The following is a 19,987-nucleotide window of genomic DNA, read 5'->3' as shown; positions in this document are numbered from 1 at the left end:
TTCCGATATCTCAGGGGCTGCCCCAAAGAAGAGGGAGTCAAGCTATTCTCCAAAGCCCCTGAGGGCAGGACAAGAGGCAACGGATGGAAACTAATCAAGGAGAGAAGCAACCTGGAACTAAGGAGAAGCTTCCTGACTGTGAGAACAATTAACCAGGGGAACTGCTTGCCACCAGAAGTCGTGGGTGCTCCATCACTGGAGGTTTTCGAAGAAGAGATTGAACAGTGATTTGTCCAGAACGGTATGGTTCTCCTGCTTGACCAGGGGGTTGGACTAGAAGACCTCCAAGGTCCCTTCCAACTCTGTTAGATTCGGAAGAAGGTCTCCTTAGACTGGCAGCCATAAAACCAGGCTGAGGGATGCGGCTTGTGAGTTTTTCAAGAAAGGGAAGACAACATTTATTTATCTGACTATCTCTCGTAGCCTAAATACCTCCCCAGAGTTCCCCCGCTAACACTACCTGTGAAGGGCTCTCTGACCATCACATGGAGATTTGGAGGTGGGGAGAGGATCACCTGGTGGAGCTCATCCTGGGATAAGAAAAAAAAAGAAAAGAAAAATACAGGTAATTCTTGACTTACAACCATTCGTTTAGCGACCGTTCAAAGTTACGACGGCCCTGGAAAAAAAAGGGAGTTACGACCATTTTTCACACTTATGACCATTGCAGCATCCTCGTGGTCAAAATTCCGATGCTTGGCAAATAGAAAACAGTTTATGCTTCAAGAGATCCTTCCAGCTATGGTGCCAGTTCCGAAGATCCCAGTTCGACTCACCCTGTAGAAATTCTGCAGCCTTTGGAGGACTATTTGAAGCATATGCAATCCCTCTTCCTCCCTGTTGTCACCTCTCCAAGGGGATGGAGGTCCTCTAGGAATCAGATCGCTAAGGGAAGGCACAATGGAGAATTACAGATGGTTAGACTACAACTCCCAGAATCCCCCAGCCAGCAGGCTTTAAGAGGGGTGGACTTCAACTCCCAGAATTCCCCAGCCTGCATGCTTGAAGATGGGTGGACTTCAACTCCCAGAATCCCCCAGCCTGCATGCTTTAAGATGAGTGGACTTCAACTCCCAGAATCCCCCAGCCAGCCTGCTTTAAGAGGGGTGGACTTCAACTCCCAGAATCCCCCAGCCAGCATGCTTTAAGATGGGTGGACTTCAACTCCCAGAATCCCCCAGCCTGCATGCTTGAAGACGGGTGGACTTCAACTCCCAGAATCCCCCAGCCAACATGCTTTAAGATGGGTGGACTTCAACTCCCCGAATCCCCCAGCCAGCCTGCTTTAAGAGGGGTGGACTTCAACTCCCAGAATCCCCCAGCCAGCATGTCACAAATTCAATGTAGACACTTGTGTTCTCTCTTTGAAATGGAAGGGGAAAAAAAGCTTGCAAATTGTTCTCTAGATCGCTAAAAATCTGTCAATGGCCCATCTGGAATTAAGCTATTTTTTCTACTGTACGTTATAACAATAAGATTTAACTCCCCAGTTCTGCAGAAAACACACCATTTCTGCAAATGTATTTGTTTAGTTAAAAGACGCGAAGTACGAACTGGGTGCACGGCAGCTAGCCAGCGCTAGAATATTCTGCAATATTCTGCAATATTTTTATTTTTAGAAAATAAAAATAAAATAGAAAATAAAACTTTTATTTATATTTTGAAAGAAAACACCAATTTTTCATCCTGGCAGCTCCCTTACACCTCATCATCCTTTACAAGTGGGGGAAAAAATGCCTGGTTTCGTTAGGTCATTTTTTTTTAAAAGAAAATTGTGGATCAATCTTTCAAATATGGATTTGTGTTTTGTTTTGGTTTTTTTTGCAAAAAGTTTTTTATTTTTTTTCCCAACATACAAATTACATCTTTTCAGAACAGAGCTTTGATCCGGTCATCAATTTGTTCAATTTTTTTGTCATCTTTAACAAAATTGTATCTTGCCATAACACTTCTTAATCTTAAATCACATATTCAACTAATACCATCTTTAAAAAAAATATTAACACATATTTACTTAATCCAAACAGTTACCCTTCTATCAACCCACCCTAAATCTTAATTCAATTAATAACTCATAATACATTTCAATACAGTTCAGACTTTTTTATATTTCATAATACACATTAAATCTTTATATCTTTATCAAATTTAAATCTGATCTTTAATCTTAAAAATAGAGCAATGTAACATTTAAACATAGTTCTTAATTCAAATAATGCTATTTAATGCAATAATTTCCCAATTATCCCAAATTCTATCTATTAAACCATACCATTTATATAACACCAATTTAAGTAATTTTTGTTTAAAAATCATAATCATATATTGTTTCAATTTTCTTTTTCGTTTTGTGGGTTTTTTTTTTTAACCATGGAAATTATGCACAAGGGATGTAACCGGTTGAGAATTCTGAGCAATTTCTTCCCTTTACTTGCCTATACAATCTTTGTAGCCGGAAACTGCAAGGGTTCAACCATACTATCAGATCAGCATTTGCTATGTTGTGTTGCATTTTACGCCGGCAAAAAAAAAAACCATGACTCACATCATTTGCATGATCTGATGCAGGAAGTCTCCGTTAACCAGTTTTCGGAAATATTCGTTCGCCTCTTCCTCTCCCTGGGGAAGTTCGTCGGGGCTCCTGCCCACCAGATCCTCCAGCGTCTGCATCTGTTGGGCCAAGACGTCAAGGCACGGATGATCCAAAAATACCAGTCTGGGCTTAGCGACTCACTTTACAACCGCCTGGCAGAACATTGTGGCCGTAAGTGGAGGACTACCTGTGATCGGTTCCTGAGTTTGCCCATCAACACATCAAACCCTCAAAACTGTTTAAAAACAGGGGTCTCCTCCAGCCTTATCCGCTTTCAGATTTGTGGACTTCAACTCCCAGAATTCCACAAGAAGACTTGTGGACTTCCAACTCCCAGAATTCTGCATGCTGGCTGGGGAATTCTGGGAGTTGAAGTCCACAAGTCTTAAAGGGGCCAAGGTTGGAGACCCCTGGTTTAAACCACCTGGAGAAGGGGCTGCACATAGTCAACCAAGTGGGGGGTACATCTCAGGTTACCCAACCTTGGTGGGACCCCAGACCTCCAAAACTCCTCTGCCCCCAGACCCGAATCCAAAATCAGCTCCCATCAATCAAGCTTGTTGATCTACTCTACACCGTGGGACTTAATTTAGAATGTCATCAACCGAGTTCAAGCTGAAGGGTTTAGAAGATCAGAGTTTCTCCATCTTTCTCAACTTGAAGATGGGTGGACTTCAACTCCCAGAATTCCCCGGCCGTCTTGACAGATCCTGGCGAGTTGGACGTCCACCTATCTTCAAAGCGGGCTGGCTGGGGAATTCTGGGACTTGAAGTCCACCCAATCTTCAAGTTGGCAAGACGGAGAGAGGTTGGTTAGATGAAGTCCTACCAAGATCTCTCTCTCTCTCTCTCGAGTCTTCTCTGAACAGCCTACCACAAGTTCAACCGTCCCTCAACGCTTCCTCCACCCCACCCCACCCCAAGCGAGGCTCACCCAGGTGACCAAGGGCCCGGATACGAATTCCTCCATCGCTTCAAGCCCATCTTCTTCATCCATGCTGTGGCTTGACGTGATGTCTTCTTCTCCATCCAAGGCTGATGGAGGCTTTAGGTATGTCTGCGTTCTTGCACGAAGTGCAACGTTGGGGGTGTTTTAGAACTTCCTTCCGTAATCTGGTTTTTTTTGTGTGTGTGTGTGTGGGGGGGGGAACAAGTAAGGAGGAAGCTGGATTGCTTCAAAGCTTTAAATGACACCCTTTGTGGTTCTCGACTTTCCCAACGCAGTAGACAGGAAGTCCTCAAAATGAAACCTAGCCTGCGGAAACTTCTGCAGGGTTCCTATATTTTTATTTCTATGAACCGATGGCATCGGAGAGGATTCTGCTAGGACTCGCTGCTGGAAAACGACAGCAATTGCGGTCAGGACCCCACACGAGAACCCCGCAGGACGTTTTCCCCGTCACCTCCTCAAACGGTAGTGTCATCACAACTGCCGCCTCCGGTTTTGTCAGGAAGGCGTTTTATTCAGTTAGTTTGGCTTCCCGCCATAAACAGGGTCTCCGTTTGCAAATTGAGACGATTTCTCTGCTGCCTCAAATAAACCCTAGTATTGGACTAGGTACAGGGGTGCAAATCCACGTTCAGGGAAGATTTGAAAGATCCAGTTTTAGTCACCGCACTATAAAAAAAGATTTGGAGACTCTAGAAAGAGTGCAGAGAAGAGCAACCAGGATGATGAGGGGACTGGAGACTAAAACATACGGTTGCAGGAACCGGGCACGGCTAGTCTAGTGAAGAGAAGGACCAGGGGAGACAGGAGAGCATCTTCCAATATTTGAGGGGCTGCCCCAGAGAGCAGGAAGGGGGTCAAGCTATTTTCCAAAGCACCTTTGAAAGCCAGACAAGGAATAATGGATGGAAACTGACCAAGGAGAGATTCAACCTGTAAATAAGGAGGAATTTTTCTGACAGTGAGAGCAATAAATCCATGGAACGGAAGTTGCCTTCAAACGTTGTGGGAGCTTCATCACTGGAGGCTTTCAAGAAGGAACTGTACAGCCATCTGTCAGGAATGGTGTAGGGTCTCCTGCTTGGCAAGGGGCTGGACTAGATGACCCACAAAATCCCTTTCTTACTCTTGTTAATCTGTTAACAACAACAAGGAGCATCTAACAGACCAGTGAAGGATGGAGATAGAGCGTGGCTGGATTTTTGTAAGGCTTACCACCTTACTCCCAAGACAAAGTAACCCCCTCCCAAAACAGACTTGAGACCTCAAGTTTTATTTCAGACGATTTATTTGCTATTAGAGGAACAGGGAAGAAGCTCAAGGAATTACGTAAACCAACGGAAGAGAATATTTCCAGCTCAGGGTTGAAACTGTGGAGTCCTTTGGTGCTCTCTGAGCTTGGTGGGTTTTCTTGTGGACTTTTCATAACCCAACTAGGTAACGTCATCCGTGCTAGAAGGGCGTGTGCGGTTTGCTCTTTCTATATAAAAGGACTTGCCGCTATCAATTCTTGACAATCGAACAATAAACTGTCTAATCAAGAAACTAACAAGAAGAACATTTACAAGGAAAGCCACTAGTATATAAACAGAGAGTAAACCCCACACTCCTAACACTGATGATGTTACCTAGATGGGTCATGAAACGTCCGCAAGGAAAACAAGCTCAAAGTAACCAAGGACTCCATAATTATGTAAACACACATAACTCCCATCTCTTGTGCGCCATCCTGAGCCGATTTCAAAACACCTCAAGGACCATCAACCTGTAGGAACCAACTGATGCTGTAGGGTGGGTTCCCACCAGGGTTAAGATCAGCAACAGACGGCTAAGATGGGCCTCACAGCTGGGAGACGATGTTGCTGGCCAGGCTGCAGGTCAGTCCCGTCCCGTCCTCTTCCACGTTGAGGGACTTCACCATGCTGTCTTCCACCACCATGGAGAACCTGGGGGGGGGGGAAAAAAGGAGTGGAAAGAGGATGAAACTGGGAGGGAGATGGGAAGAAAAATAATTGGTGGAAAAGATAACATCTGGCATTTTTTTTAAAAAAAAAACTGGATTGAGAAGGTCTTATTTGGAGATACAGGAAGGAATCAAGGTAGAGTTGAGAAGATTCAACCAGGCTGTGTAGTAATAGCTTTTTTCATTGACTCTTTTGAAAGGTATGTAAATGTGGTTTATCTCTATTTGTCTGTCGATGGCTAGTTTTTTAAAAAAAATTAATATAGGTAGTCCTCAACATACAAGTTTGTTTAGTGACCATTCGAAGTTACAACGACACTGAAAGAAGTGACTTATGACCATTTTTCACACTTATGACCTTTGTGGCCAACCCACAGTCACGTGATCAAAATATAGATATTTATGACAAGTCGCAGTGCGCCGGAGTCACATGACCCCCCTTTTGCCACCTTCTGACAAGCCAAGTCAACGGGGAAGCCGGATTCACTTAGCAACCGTGTCGCTAACTGAACAACTGCACTTAACCAACCCGGCAAGAAAGGTCGTAAAATGGGAGAAAACTCACTGAACAAACGTCTCACTTAGCAAACAGAACTCCATTGTGGTTGTAGAGTTGGCAGTGGCCTAGAGGTGGAGCTCTCGCCTCACAATCAGGAGGCTGTGAGTTCGATCCTAGGTAGAGGCAGATATTTCTCTCTCTGGGCACAATGAGAATATTAATCTGCTGAACAAAACTCCGCCCTGGCAACAGGAAAGGCATCCGGCCAGTAAACACTGTTCCATTCAGTTGCCTAGGCTCCACCCCGCAAGGGATTACAGGGTCTTTAAAAGAAGGTGATCATCGTGGTTGTAGCTTGAAGGATGCCTGTAAAGGTTTTGGAAGGGAAGGCATCCACACACACGGACACACAGACACACACAAAATGCAATTTCTAGCTCTCAGACCTTTTGGATCGGTTCGTCCCAAACAATTGTCGGAGAGAGTCCTTGTCAAGGAGAAGGTTCGTGGCCTGTGGGAAAAAGCAAAATTGGGGTTGACCTTCAGCGTCTGGGAGATTTGAGGCAGTTTGGTCTAGTGGTTAAAACACCAGATTTGAAAGCAGGAGATGATGAGTTCTAGTTCTGTCTTAGACATGAAAGCCGGCTGGGTGACTTTGGGCCAATCACCAGAGGACGGTGAGTTCTAGTCCCGCGTTAGCCATGAATGCCAGCTGGGGGATTTGGGGCCAGTCCAAATCCATAATCCCAGCACCCTGGGTCTCCCCTGTCCTAGTCCAGAGCCCGAACCCCCCCCCACCTCGCCAGGTATTTCCGTACCTTCCCAAACGATCCCGTTGGATCAGCCAGCATCCGCACCTGCGAAGACAAGAAAACAAACAAAATCACAATAGGGAGCAAATCCTTAGCCTCTCTCCCAACCATGGTTTAGCGCCCCCCTTAGGGAGGGGAAAAAAAAAAGGCCAAATTATTTGCAGGAAAAGTTTTAAAGGCAAAAAGAAAACAGAAAAGGAAACACCCCAGTCCATTTGTCTGGGCACGATGATGGCACGCACCGGGCAAGTTTGGCTAAGGCTGGGGTTGTAGCTAAGGGGCAAACCACATACCGTGCAGCAATTTGAAAATTAAATTATTTTGCCCTTGGGAAAGGCGGGCCGAGAAATCATTGCTGTTTCAGTTGCTCAGAGGTGTTCTGTGAAATTCCCTCTGGAGCTCCAAGCAAGCAGCGGCAAAAGCTGCCCCAATTATCCATTAAAATGTCTTTTCTCCCGGGGTTGGTCTCTGCCCAACCCTCTCGGCTCATTAACTCACATTCCTTGCATTATGAGGCAACAAGAGAGGACTCGCTGGAGGGGGTCATAGAAGCCGTTTATGTCAAAAGAATAGAAGACTTGGTAGTACAGTGGTCTAAAGCACCCTGTTATTAAGACCAGCTGCCTGCAATTACTGCAGGTTCGAATCTCGCCAAGGCTCAAGGTTGACTCAGCCTTCCATCCTTTCTAAGGTAGGTAAATTGAGAACCCAGTTTGTGGGGGCAATAAGCTGACTTTGTATAAATATACAAAAGGATGAAGGCTATTGCTTAGCGCACTGTAAGCCGCCCTGAGTCTCCGGAGAAGGGCGGCATATAAATCAAATTAAAAAAAAAAAAGATGATAACAAAAATGTATTTTTGTTATAGATGTATTTTAACTTGTAGTTTTGGATTTTAAATGTTAATAAAGGTGTGTGTATGTATATGTATATGTATATGTATATGTATATGTATATGTATATATATATCACGTTTCCTCCCTGTAGAAGTCAAGTATTTGTTTTCTTCTCTTATCGTAGGCCATTTATGAGGGTGTGGCTAACTGATGAGGACTAATTAGTCTGAAATAGATCTATATTTGTCTCCCAAAAGGCAGCAAACTGCTTGCTGTCTGTCTGATAAAGCCTAGAACTAGTCGATGTGATTTCACTGAGCTATGGCTGCATTTTGAAAATCTTGGTTTATGTAGGAAAATACCCGGCTGAGAAATTGGAATGGAATGGAATGGAATGGAATGGAATGGAATGGAATGGAATGGAATAGAATAGAATAACAGAGTTGGAAGGGACTTGGAGATCTTCTAGTCCAACCCCCTGCTTAGGCAGGAAACCCTACACCACTTCAGACAAATGGTTGTCCAACCTCTTCTTAAAAACTTCCAGTGTTGGAGCATCCACAACTTCTGGAGGCAAGTTGTTCCACTGATTAATCGTTCTAGCTGTCAGGAAATTTCTCCTTAGTTCTAAGAACTAAGAACTTAGTTCTCTCTCAACAGAGGCGGAGGGATACGACGATCAGTCTACCACACGGTTCTTTCAGCAGTTCCAAGAAAGCTCCACACCCCATTTGCCCCACTCAGGTGACCCTGAGGACACAGATAAACCTCCAAGTGGCCTCTAGGACCCCCTAAAAAGGATGCAAATGACCAGCCGTCTGCAAGGAGTATCGATACTTCCGTTCCCCTCCATCCAGTCGGAGCTGAAGAAGGTGCTCGGATGGAAAGCGAAATGTCTTCGAAGAAAAAGCCAGTTGCCTTTGGGACAACCACGACCTGGATGACTGAGACTCTCCGCAGACGTTAAGAAGCAACGTTGGCTAGCTAAGAGCCTCCAGCTACAGAGACATGGCCCCACTGTAGCTACTATTAGGAGAATATTCAGGTGTGTCTGCTCATCTTTGCATCCTGCTGGGCCTCTGAAGTGTGTGTGTGTGTGTGTAGGAGGTGAAAACAGGAAAAGAAAATACTTGACTCATAGATGCCCACTTCCGACAGAATTTCAGACTTACCGGGTGTTATTGAAAAGCAAAAAAAAAACCACAACGACGTTAAAAGCTTTTGCTTCCAAGCACTCCGATCGGATGTGGTTATTTATTAGTTCTTGTTATTAGTTCTTCTCCCTGGCTTGGCAGCGGCTGTGGCATCGTCGACGGAGAGCGATTGACTTCATCTGATACCAGTAGGACGGGCGTATTTTGAGAAAGCACGCATGCTCCTTTCAAAACCGCAGATCCAACCTGGCGTCATGGTTATGGACCTCGGGGGGAAACCGGGCGGAGAAACACTCACCGCCAAGGGAACGGTCAGATAAGAGACAGCTGAGCCCTCGGCTTCATAATGGACAGGGCAAAAGACTCAGAAGGGACCCTCCCTAGTTTCTCAGGATGTAAAGGAGACGGTTGGAATGGTATGTGGGGAAGACCTTGGGAGACGGGGCTATGATGCTGCCCAGGGAACAGAGATAAGAGACAGCCGAGCCCTCAGCTGCATAATGGACAAGGCAAAAGAGTCAGAAGGGACCCTCCCTAGTTTCCCAGGATGTAAAGGAGAAAGACCTTGGGAGACAGGTTAAGAGATGCTACCCAGGGAACAGTCAGATAAGAGACAGCCGAGCCCTTGGCTGCATAATGGACAGGCTCAGAAGGGACCCTCCCTAGTTTCTTGAGCTATAAAGGAGATGGCTGTAATAGTGTGTGAGAAAGACTCTGAGGGATGGATGAAAAGATGCCAAGAGAAGGGTCAGAGAAGAGACGGTTGAGCCCTCAGCTACATAATGGATGGAGAAAGAAGTTCAGAAGGGACCCTCCCTAGACTGTCTTGGGATGTAAAGGAAGGGAAGGAGAATCTAGATCTATGAGAAGAGTTCAGAAGGGTGCAGGTATGTGGGAAAGACCTTGGGAGGCGAAGCAAAGAAACCCTACCCAGGAACAGTCGGATAAGAGACAACTTAGCCCTCAGATGTATAACAGGCAGGGCAAGAGGCTCAGAAGGGACCCTCCCTAGATTCTCTGGCTGTAAACGAGATGGCTGTAATACTAAGTATGTAATACAGGTAGTCCTCGACTTACAATCGTTCACTTTGCGACCGTTCAAAGTTACAACGGCACTGAAAAAACCGACGTATGACCATTTTTCACACTTACAACCATTGCAGCATCCCCATGGTCACGTGATGCATGACAACTGATTTCACATTTACGACGGTTCCACTGCAACGATTCACTTAACGGTGGCCAGAAAGGATGTAAAATGGGACAAACCTCACTTAACAGCTGTTGGGCTGAATAATGGTCGTAAGTCGAGGGCTACCTGCATTGTACATTGTACACGCAAAGCCAAAAAATCTGCAGGTTTTCCTCCTGCCTCCAAGGTCATTCGCACATACCTTTATATCAACCTAAGGAAGGCGGCAGCAGAAAACTAACACAGTTGCAGTCGACGTCTCTGAAAAACATCAAGCCGATGGGGGGGAAGGAAAAAAAAAACCCAGATATTTTTCATTCTCTCTGGCAAGATGAAGAATTATAATTTGGCAGCACTTTTTGTCGACTTGTGTTGGGTTCCTGCTCTGAGGGAAGGAAATAAATCTCGCCGCAAATAAATTCCAGAATGTGTACATAAAGAGAACGAAAAGAGAGGGTAGGAAGGTGGGCGGGCAGGTTGATATAAACTCAAGTTGCCAAGAAAGCGTTTCTCTGAATCTTCCCATCTGTGACATCTGGCGACCGCACGATGAATTATGAATCATATTCGGTTATATAAAACTGAGGAACAAGAGGAATCTTGCATAATCTTGCAAAGAGCAAAATGAAATATGTCTGGTTGATTTAAGTATTTCCATTTTCAGGCTCCCTAGAATTTTCCCAGATGTTACTCACGCCTTCAAAACAAGGTGTGGCTCAAACTTGGCAACTTGAAGATGAGTGGAATTCAATTCCCAGAATCCCCCAGCCAGCATGCTTTAACATGGGTGGACTTAATCTCCCAGAATCCCCCAACTAGCATGCTTGAAGATGGGTGGACTTCATCTCCCAGAATCCCCCAACTAGCATGCTTGAAGATGGGTGGACTTCAACTCCCAGAATCCCCCAACTAGCATGCTGGAAGATGGGTGGACTTCAACTCCCAGAATCCCCCAACTAGCATGCTGGAAGATGGGTGGACTTCATCTCCCAGAATCCCCCAACTAGCATGCTTGAAGATGGGTGGACTTCAACTCCCAGAATCCCCCAGCCAGCCTGCTTTAAGAATGGTGAACTTTGATTCCCCAAACTCCCTAACCAGAATGCTTTAAGATTGCTGGATATTAACTCCCAGAATTCCCTAACCAGAATGCTTTGAGATGGGTGGACTTCAACTCCCACAAATCCCCAGCATGCTGGCTGCAGAACTCCCAGAATTCTCAGCTGAGGAATTCTGGGAGTTGAAGTCCGCACCTCTTAAAATTCCCAAGGTTGAGAAACATTTGATGTACATTTTGTCCCCAATGCTTTGTGGCTTGGAAAAATTAAACGGGGGGGGGGGGAATCTCCTATCCTACCCCCCACCCCCCCCCTTTTTTTTTACCTTTCCTTCGGCATGGTGAGCCTTTCCCCATTCGTTCATCACAAAGATATCGTTGACTGATAAGCAAGCAATGATCTCAACTCCTTTGCCCTTCAGTTGTCCAGCTTTCTCCACGTAGCCAGGTAGATGCGTCTGTCATCGGACACAAAACAGAAAAGAATTACAGATAATCCTCGACGTACGACCGCAATTCAGCCCAAAATTTGTCTTGCTAAGAGAGAGACAGCTGTCCAGTAAATTTTGCCCCGTTTTAACCACCGTTCTTGCCATCGTTGTTAACTGAATCACTGCAGTTGCTAAGTTAGGAACACGGTTGCTAAGTAAATCTGGCTTCTCCGTTGACTTTGCCTGAAGGTCGTAAAAGGGGATCACATGACACACACACACTGCAACGTGTCGTAAATATGAGTCAGTCTGAATTTTGATCACGTTGACCAGGGAGACGTTGCAACGGTCGTTAAGTGTGAAAAATGGTCGTTAAAGTCACTTTATTTCAATACCGTTGTCACTTCCCAGGCCACCACACGAACTGTCGTTAAGTCGAGGACTGCTTGTAAAGTTTCTTTATGCAGTGTCCTCTTTTGAGTATTACATAGCTGGAAACAAGATTCGGGTATTCCTCAAATTAATGACCGCAACTGGGACTGGAACGTCTATTGCTATGCAGTCGTTAAGCAGTTGCGCCCGGTTTTACAATCTTGTAATTTTCAACAGCCACTAAACAAAGCTGTTGTTAAGTCAAGGGCTACCGTTATGAAAGTCCTCACAACTTTGTTTTGAGTTTTATGGTGCTCTCTGGAACGGTAACAAGTTGGAAGGGACCCGGGAGATCATGTAGTCCCACCCACCCCCTGCCTCCGACTTCAAATTTCCAATTCTGGAGGATTCTTAAAATAAGATTCTTACTCACTTTGGAACAACCGGGGGTGAAGGCACCCGGCACCCCAAAAAGAATGCCCTTTTTCCCCTTGAAGAGGCTGGACAGGTTCACTTTGTTGGAAGGGTCTCCTTCGTAGACCTCCACACTGGGCAGCTTGTCCCCAACCTGTCAAAAGAAAGCAGCGCCTGACTTCAATTCCCAGAATTCCCCAGTCAGCATGCCTTGCCTATCAGGTTGCATAAGGGGATCACATGACACACACCCCCCAGGACAACTTCTGTTCTGTTTATACTCTCTTCCTTTCTACAGCTGGTCCTGGACTTACGACCACAATTGAAGCCCCCCCTCCTCCTCAATTTATTTATTTAACTGACCAAACTAAGTAATAATTTTAATTAGCAATTTTATGATGTTTGTGTGTCTATATTTTTCTTGACTGTACACCGCCTTGAGTCCTACGGGAGAAAGGCGGTATAGAAATATAATAAATAAATAAATAAATAATAAAATTTATGTGGCTGCTAAGTGAAACATTTGTTAAGTGAGCCTTGCCCCATTTTTACAATCGTTCTGGGCCACAATTGTTAAGGGAATCGCTTCCGTTGTTAAGTGAGCCACATGGTCGTTAAGCGAATCCGGCTTCCCCCGTCGGCTTTGCTCCTCAGAAGGTCGCAAAAAGGGATCACGTGACCCCCCCCTTCCTCCCCTCCCACTACAACCGTCATAAATACGGGTCAGTTGCCAAGCGCCTGAATTTTGACCCCGGGGAACGCCGCAACGGTCGCTAACTGTGGAAAAAGTGTCGTAAGCCCCTTTTTTTTCCAGCGCCGTTGGTAACTTCGGTCAATCGAAGAGCCGTTTGTAAGCCGAGGACTTGCCTCTCTGTAAACGACAGGTTGCATTTGGAAACAGGTTGGGTTCGTGAGGACGGAATGTCAGTTGTTCTATGTCTCAATAGGTCAAGAAAGGAACGAAGCGACATGCTGGCTTAGCTCCGCCGAGTAGCCAACATACGGCAAGCTTTGCAAAACCCAGTTTATACAACATCCTGGCATTTTTTATTTTTTTTTAATTTGATTTATATGCCGCCCTTCTCCAGAGACTCAGGGCGGCTTACAATGCGTTAAGCAATAGCCTTCATACTTTTGTATATTTTATACAAAGTCAGCTTATTGCCCCCACAAACTGGGTCCTCATTTTACCTACCTTAGAAAGGATGGAAGGCCGAGTCAACCTTGAGCCTGGCGAGATTCGAACTCGCAGTAATTGCAGGCAGCTGGTCTTAATAACCAGCATTTCATCAAATCAAGTATGGCATGCTTATCATTTAGCACTGAATCTGCACCCTTGTTTTTTTTGGGGGGGGGTCCCTGCACCCAGCTGTTGACAGATGAGGAGAAAACACCCCCCCCCCCAAAAGTGCAAATTGCACCATTAACAGTGTGTCCCTTTGAAGGGCTTCCTTGCACAGGGGGAAGGGGGGGGTGACTAAGACCAGTTCAAGGTCATTGCACCCAGCTGTTGGCACATCAGGAGGCGAACCCCCACCCCACCCACCCCCCCAAGCGTGCAAATGACACCATTAACCATCTCCTTTTGCACTGATCCCTTGCACGACGGTGACTTTGCAAAAGGAGGGAAGGACTGTTGCTTCCTAACCTTACTCTTTGGAGGGCATTGCACGGGGGGGGGGGTGTGCAATGCACGCAGCTGTTTGCAAATCAAGCAACCCCCCCCTTCCTAAAAAAAAAAAAAGCGTGCAAATTTGCACGATCAGCAAAAAAATGCCCCTTTGCACGGATTGTTTGAATGATTATTATTATTTTTTATTTTTATTTTTGCACTCACCTTAAGGGCCGCCATGGCCGCGGCTCCCGAAGCAAAGGCCCGCCGGGTCCCCCCGCGATTCGCAAGCAGGGAAGCCGCCCCGGGTCCCCAACAGGCTCGCCCCAGCGCCCCCGTCCGGTTCCACCCCGTTGCCATGGAAATCCCGTGAGTGACGGCAGCCATGGCAACGCGCAACCTTTTGAAGTTTTTCGGGGGCCGCTCTCTGGCGCCCGGGGCTTCCTTTGCGCGCGCGTCCCCCCCCCCGACCGTGCACGCGCCTCGAGGTTTTGCTTCCCGTGGGGTGGGTGGGTGGGTGGCTGGGAGGAAGAGAAAAGCTGAGGGATGCAATTATTTTATTGTATTATAGTCTTAAACATGATTGATTTATTGATTTGCAAAGATAGATAGATAGATAGATAGATAGATAGATAGATAGATAGATAGATAGATAGATAGATAGATAGATAGATATAGATATAGATTAGATATAGATATAGATATAGATATAGATATAGATATAGATATAGATATAGATATTTTGCAAAAAATAATAATAATTGGGGATTGCAATAGATCAGGCTAGGCATTGCAATGCATCCGTTTTGGGAATTGCAATTATTTGGGATGTAAATAAATACAGAAATCGTTGCAAGCTTGGTCCCTTTTTTTTAAAAAAAAAATTATTTAATGATGCTTCGCTCGGCATCTTGTCAAATCCTCCCATTCCTAGCCTTTGCAGGTACAGCTTGACGGGGCTTGTAGTCCAAGATCACTTAACAACTAGGGGTATATATATATATATGTTTATGTAAGTTTTCACGGGTATGTATGTGTGTAAAGTTAATATTTCGGGTTTCTTCCCGTGTAATTGTGGATATATCCTTAAAAGGGTAGAAGCGCTATACACACACACACACACACACACACAAATAAATAAATAAATATATACATATATATATATATATATATATATATATATATATATATATATATTGCAAAAAATAATAATAATTGGGGATTGCAATAGATCAGGCTAGGCATTGCAATGCATCCGTTTTGGGAATTGCAATTATTTGGGATGTAAATAAATACAGAAATCGTTGCAAGCTTGGTCCCTTTTTTTAAAAAAAAATTATTTAATGATGCTTCGCTCGGCATCTTGTCAAATCCTCCCATTCCTAGCCTTTGCAGGTACAGGCTGATGGGGCTTGTAGTCCAAGATCACTTAACAACCGGGTGACTAACTTAGCAATTGCAGCAAATGACTTTAATTTTAATTTTATTTTTTTCAATTTTAAATTTGATTTAGATGCCGCCCTTCTCCGGAGACTCAGGGCGGTTTACAATGCGCTAAGCAACAGCCTTCATACTTTTGTATATTTATACAAAGTCAGCGTATTGCCCCCACAAACCGGGTCCTCAATTTACCTACCTTAGAAAGGATGGAAGGCTGAGTCGACCTTGAGCCTGGTGAGAATTGAACTCGCAGTAATTGCAGGCAGCTGGTCTTAATAACCAGCTTAATAACAGGGCGCCTTACACCACTGTACTACCAAGGCTCTTAACCACTTAACCACTGTAGCAAGTAAAGGCCTAAACTGCGGGACAAACCCACTTAACAACTGTCTTGTCTTGGCAACAGAAATTATAGGGTCAGTTGTGGTTATAACTCGAGGACTTTCTATCGGACAAAAAAAAATGGGCCAGATGTTTGTTCCAGCCGGGTTTGCCCGCACATGTGGCTTTTTTTTATTTTTCAGAATCCACTGGGCAAGTTTACTGGTAGGTTGGACCAATTTACTGGTCCAACCTACCTTTCAGGGTTGTTGTTGGTGAGAAAATAGGAGGAGGAAAGAGCATTTATACAGGGTACCTTGAGTTTTTTTTTAAATTTATTTCTATCCTGCCTTTATTATTTGTAGAAATAACTCAAGGCGGCGAACATGCAGTATATAAGGCTCCTTCTGCCTCCTCTCCTCTCTTCCGCACAACAACCTTGTGAGGTGGATTTTTAAACGTTTTTTTTTTATTCTTAATTTTTTATTTTATATCATTTATGTTGTCATGCGTGTCTTAGATAACGGATATAGATAGAAACATGGTTATTCATACATGAAATGGTGACAAATCTAAATTTTTTCAAAAAGTTTGTAGGCTGTAGTAGATTGGGCTGAGAGCGAGAATTGCTGGCCCAAAGTCCTTCTGCTGGGGAAAGGTAGTAGCCTCCGCACCCGTCGCTGGTCCCGAATGCGAATCCTCCCGCTTTTCGCAAAACAAAAACAAAAAACAACCCATTTAGGGCAGTGTTTCTCAACCTTGGAAGCTTGAAGATGGGTGGACTTCAACTCCCAGAATCCCCCAGCCAGCGCTGCTGGCTGGGGGATTGTGGGAGTTGAAGTCCACCCATCTTCAAGCTAAACACTGATTTAGGGGCTTGGCAGCGCCCGGAACCATGTTGCACGCGGGTCGCGTTTCCCGGGAGGACCTAAGCGAGCGTTGCACAAGTGCGCCGGAAGTGAGCGGAAAAACCCAGCGGCGTTTGTTTACCCCCCCAAACCGGAAGCGGTCCGATAGGGATTTCTTCCCCGCCCCCTTTGCACGTGTCTTTTGCTCGTTCGGTGGACCGAAAAAAACCATGAAACTCCTGACCCACAACATGCTCACTTCGCACGTGCGGGGCGTGCGGCCCGGGGGAGGGTTCCCCCTTCTCATAAAGGTAAGCGAGGATGGCAAAACGCCCCCCCTCCCCCTCCCACCCACCCAACCCATGCTTCCCAGCAGGCTGTGGACTACATAGCCCATCATTTAAGGCCTGTTAGGGGCTGCACTCCGACTCCCATCACCCAGCCCAGTCAAACAATCCCTCCTCCCTCCCCTCCCCCGCCCCAGTTTTGCATTCTCCTGCTGCACTGGATTTTTTTAAGTTAATTGGCCTTAAATGTAATACTTTTTAATAATTTTTTAAAATCGAAATTGTGATATTTGTATTGTGTTTTTACCTGGCTGTACACCGCCCCGAGGCCTTCGGGAGAGGGGCGGTATAGAAATAAAAATTATCCTTATCCTTATCCTTTACAACTCCCATCATCCCCAGCTTCCCCCCCCCCACCCCTCCTTTAAGGTTTCTGAGATTGAGCAGAAAGAAAGAAAATTAAAAAGAGAGAGAGAGAGAGAGAAACCGAACTGGCTCTTTAAAGATGGGTCTGGTAGTCCTGAATCTGACATGGGAGGCTCCCAATTTAAAGCAAAGGAACTGTGCAGCATCCTGCTTTGTGATCCCATCATCCCCTGCCTGGCTGCTTGTTTGTTTGTTTATTTGGTTCGATTTCTATAGCCATTTCCCAAAAGCCATCACTCTGCTTAATAACTAATTCCCACAACACTATCAAATAATTTACTAAGACTGTATTATTATTATTATTATTATTATTATTATTATTATTATTATTATTATTCTCTTCCTTCCTAGTATCTATCTCTTCCCGCTTATGACTATAACCATGTTGCTTGTATCTTTCAATTTATATTGTTTTTATTTGTTTCCTGGTACGATTTGATAGTTTATTAGTGACCTTGACTATCACTAATGCACCAAGAAAAATTCCTTGTGTGTCCAATCACATTTGGCCAATAAAGAATTCTGTTCTGTTCTATTCTGTTCTATTCTATTCTATTCTATTTTATTCTATTCTATTATATTCAGTGTTTGTATCTTTTTATTCTTGATGAATGTATTTTATTCTCCTTATGTACTTACGTTTTAGGTGCATATACACCTAAGACAAATTCCTTGTATGTCCAATCACATTTGGCCAATAAAGAATTCTATTCTATTCTATTCTATTCTATTCTATTCTATTCTATTCTATTCTATTCTATTCTATTCTATTCTATTCTATTCTATTCTATTCTATTCTACTCTCTATTCTCTATTCTCTATTCTATTATCTACTTCTTATTCTATTGTATTATCTATTCTATTATTCTATTCTATTCTATTATTCTATTATATTATTATCTTATCTATTTTATTATTTTTTTTATTCTATTCTATTCTTTATTTTATTATCTACTTATTCTGTTCTATTCTATTCTCTATTAATTAATTGGACCATAATCCTTGTTTTTAGGATATCCTTAGACTGACCTTTCTTTGTTTTGTGCCCACAGGCTACGGAGGTGAAGGTGAACGATATCGATTTCAACCCAGAGTTCACGGCACGGATGGTGCCCAAAATTGAATGGGCAGCTCTGGTGGGCGCTGCCGAAAGTGTAAGTTCCTCGGCCGGTATTGGGGTGCAGAAGGAGAAAAGGGGCTCCAGCTCTTCCTTCTTCCTCTAGGCAGCTGGGGGTTATTAACCCTGTCTTGCATTTTTTTTCAAATGTGGGCATCTTTTTTATATTTCTTTTCTTGCAAGTTGCCCAGGGCACATGTGTATGGCAGGTTAGGGAAAGCCAGGTGGCCCTTGGAAGCTTATTGGTAGGAGACAATCACAGCCAGCGGTTGAAAATGACAGCTGATCTTCCTTCCTTTTCAGCTGGGTCACCGCTCCGACCTTCCTTCCGAGCTTATCCCCGACTACGAGAAAAATGAAGATTTTCTTCGGAAAGTCCATCATGTCTTGATGGAGGTTTGAAACCATTTCATTCTCCCTTAATTCACGGAACACATCCAGCCATGTCAGGAGAATCTCATTTGTCCCAAAACAGCAGCTTGTTCTTTTCCTTTCCTTTCCTCCCTCCCTTCCTTCCCTCTATTTCTTCCACCCTCTCATCTTCCTTCCTTTTCCTTTCCTTTCCTTTTCTTCTTTCCTTTCTTCTCCTTTCTCCTTTTCTTTTCCTCTTTTTTCTATCTTCCTTCCTTCCTCCCTCCTTCCCTTCTTTCCTTTTCTATATATTCTTACTTTCCTTTCTCCTTTCCTTTCTTTTTTCTCCCTTCCTTCCTCCCTCCCTCCTTTCCTTTCCTTCTTTCCTTTTCTTTCCATTCCACCTTTCCTTTCTTGTCTTCCTTCCTCCCTCCCTCCCTCCTTTCCTTCCCTCTTTTTTCTGTCTTCCTTCCTCCCTCCCTCCTTTCCTTTTTCCTTTCCTTTTTTCCTTTTCTTTCTATTCCTCCATTCCTCTTTTTCTGTCTTCCTTCCTCCCTCCCTCCCTCCTTTCCTTTTTCCTTTCCTTTCCTTCTTTCCTTTTCTTTCTATTCCTCCTGTCCTTTCCTCTTTTTCTGTCTCCGTTCCTTCTTTCCTCCTTTTCTTTCTTTCCTTTCTCCTTTCTTTATATCTTTTTTTCCTCCCTCCCTCCCTTCCCCACTGATTCCCTTTTTCATTGTTTAGGTGGAGGTGATCGAAGGTATTCTGAAATGTCCAGATACTGGACGGGAATTTCCCATTACTAAGGGCATACCGAACATGTTGCTGAGCGAAGACGAGACGTGAGCTTTTCTGCTATCAAACAGGCACTAGAAGGGGTCTGGGGGGATGGAGGAAAGAGAACTATTAACTTCCTTGCAACAGTTTTTGCATTATTGTTTGATTTGTGTTGTGTAAATAAATCTGAATGCTTAAATGCATACCTCACGATGTTGGATTGGTGTTTTAGCAGATCTGTTTGGAAACTGACCTTGACTTAACGACTCATTTCTTCGGCAGCACCAGCAAAAAAAAAAAAGTCAAATTTGATAACGGATGCTAGGATGTGACTCGGGGTGGAATTCCATGCTTAAAAATGTTATTACTAGCTGTTTTTAAAAATCGAGTGTTTTTGCTGCCGGAGGAAGAAAACGCGTGATGCCGGGGTCAGAAAAAAATCTGTCCAGGAGCAAAAAAATTTTTTTTACTCAAATGTAATAATGAATGCTAGGATGTGATTTGGGGTGGAATTCCATGCTTAAAAATGTTATTATTAG

General features: G+C 44.3%; 3 protein-coding genes across 5 annotated transcripts in view; 1 reads left to right on the top strand and 2 right to left on the bottom strand.

Annotated features, from left to right (window-relative positions):
- The window catches only part of CCDC88B (coiled-coil and HOOK domain protein 88B), a 29,639-nt gene extending 25,904 nt beyond the window's left edge, over positions 1 to 3,735 (bottom strand). For 2 of the 3 annotated variants that reach the window (XM_060689563.2, XM_087881087.1), the window contains exons 1-4: positions 3,528 to 3,735; positions 2,546 to 2,670; positions 777 to 885; positions 461 to 530 (exon numbers count right to left, since the gene is read on the bottom strand). In XM_060689563.2, the coding sequence (XP_060545546.2) occupies positions 461 to 530; positions 777 to 885; positions 2,546 to 2,670; positions 3,528 to 3,590 (367 nt within the window). In that variant the 5' untranslated portion in view covers positions 3,591 to 3,735. Of the gene's footprint in view, positions 1 to 460; positions 531 to 776; positions 886 to 2,545; positions 2,671 to 3,527 lie in introns of those variants that run through there. The other variant, XM_060689566.2, reaches the window with a different exon arrangement.
- A 1,077-nt stretch (positions 3,736 to 4,812) lies between these two features.
- On the bottom strand, positions 4,813 to 14,380 carry PRDX5 (peroxiredoxin 5). The gene is made up of 6 exons (XM_034425344.3): positions 14,110 to 14,380; positions 12,292 to 12,426; positions 11,382 to 11,513; positions 6,823 to 6,861; positions 6,451 to 6,515; positions 4,813 to 5,488 (listed from the first exon to the last, which is right to left on the bottom strand). Exons 1-6 carry the CDS (start codon positions 14,269 to 14,271, stop codon positions 5,383 to 5,385), a joined length of 639 nt encoding a protein of 212 aa, XP_034281235.1. The 5' UTR covers positions 14,272 to 14,380; the 3' UTR covers positions 4,813 to 5,382.
- A 2,216-nt stretch (positions 14,381 to 16,596) lies between these two features.
- TRMT112 (tRNA methyltransferase activator subunit 11-2) lies at positions 16,597 to 19,651 on the top strand. The gene is made up of 4 exons (XM_060689574.2): positions 16,597 to 16,804; positions 18,259 to 18,360; positions 18,627 to 18,719; positions 19,416 to 19,651. Exons 1-4 carry the CDS (start codon positions 16,724 to 16,726, stop codon positions 19,515 to 19,517), a joined length of 378 nt encoding a protein of 125 aa, XP_060545557.1. The 5' UTR covers positions 16,597 to 16,723; the 3' UTR covers positions 19,518 to 19,651.
- Positions 19,652 to 19,987: the final 336 nt, after the last annotated feature.

Source organism: Pantherophis guttatus, chromosome 18 (assembly GCF_059756535.1).
Source record: "Pantherophis guttatus breed Tessera chromosome 18, ASM5975653v1, whole genome shotgun sequence".
In the NCBI taxonomy this organism is placed as follows: domain Eukaryota; kingdom Metazoa; phylum Chordata; class Lepidosauria; order Squamata; family Colubridae; genus Pantherophis; species Pantherophis guttatus.
The sequence above is the reverse complement of the archived record's forward strand: the minus strand, read 5'-3'. Positions and strand labels throughout refer to the sequence as shown.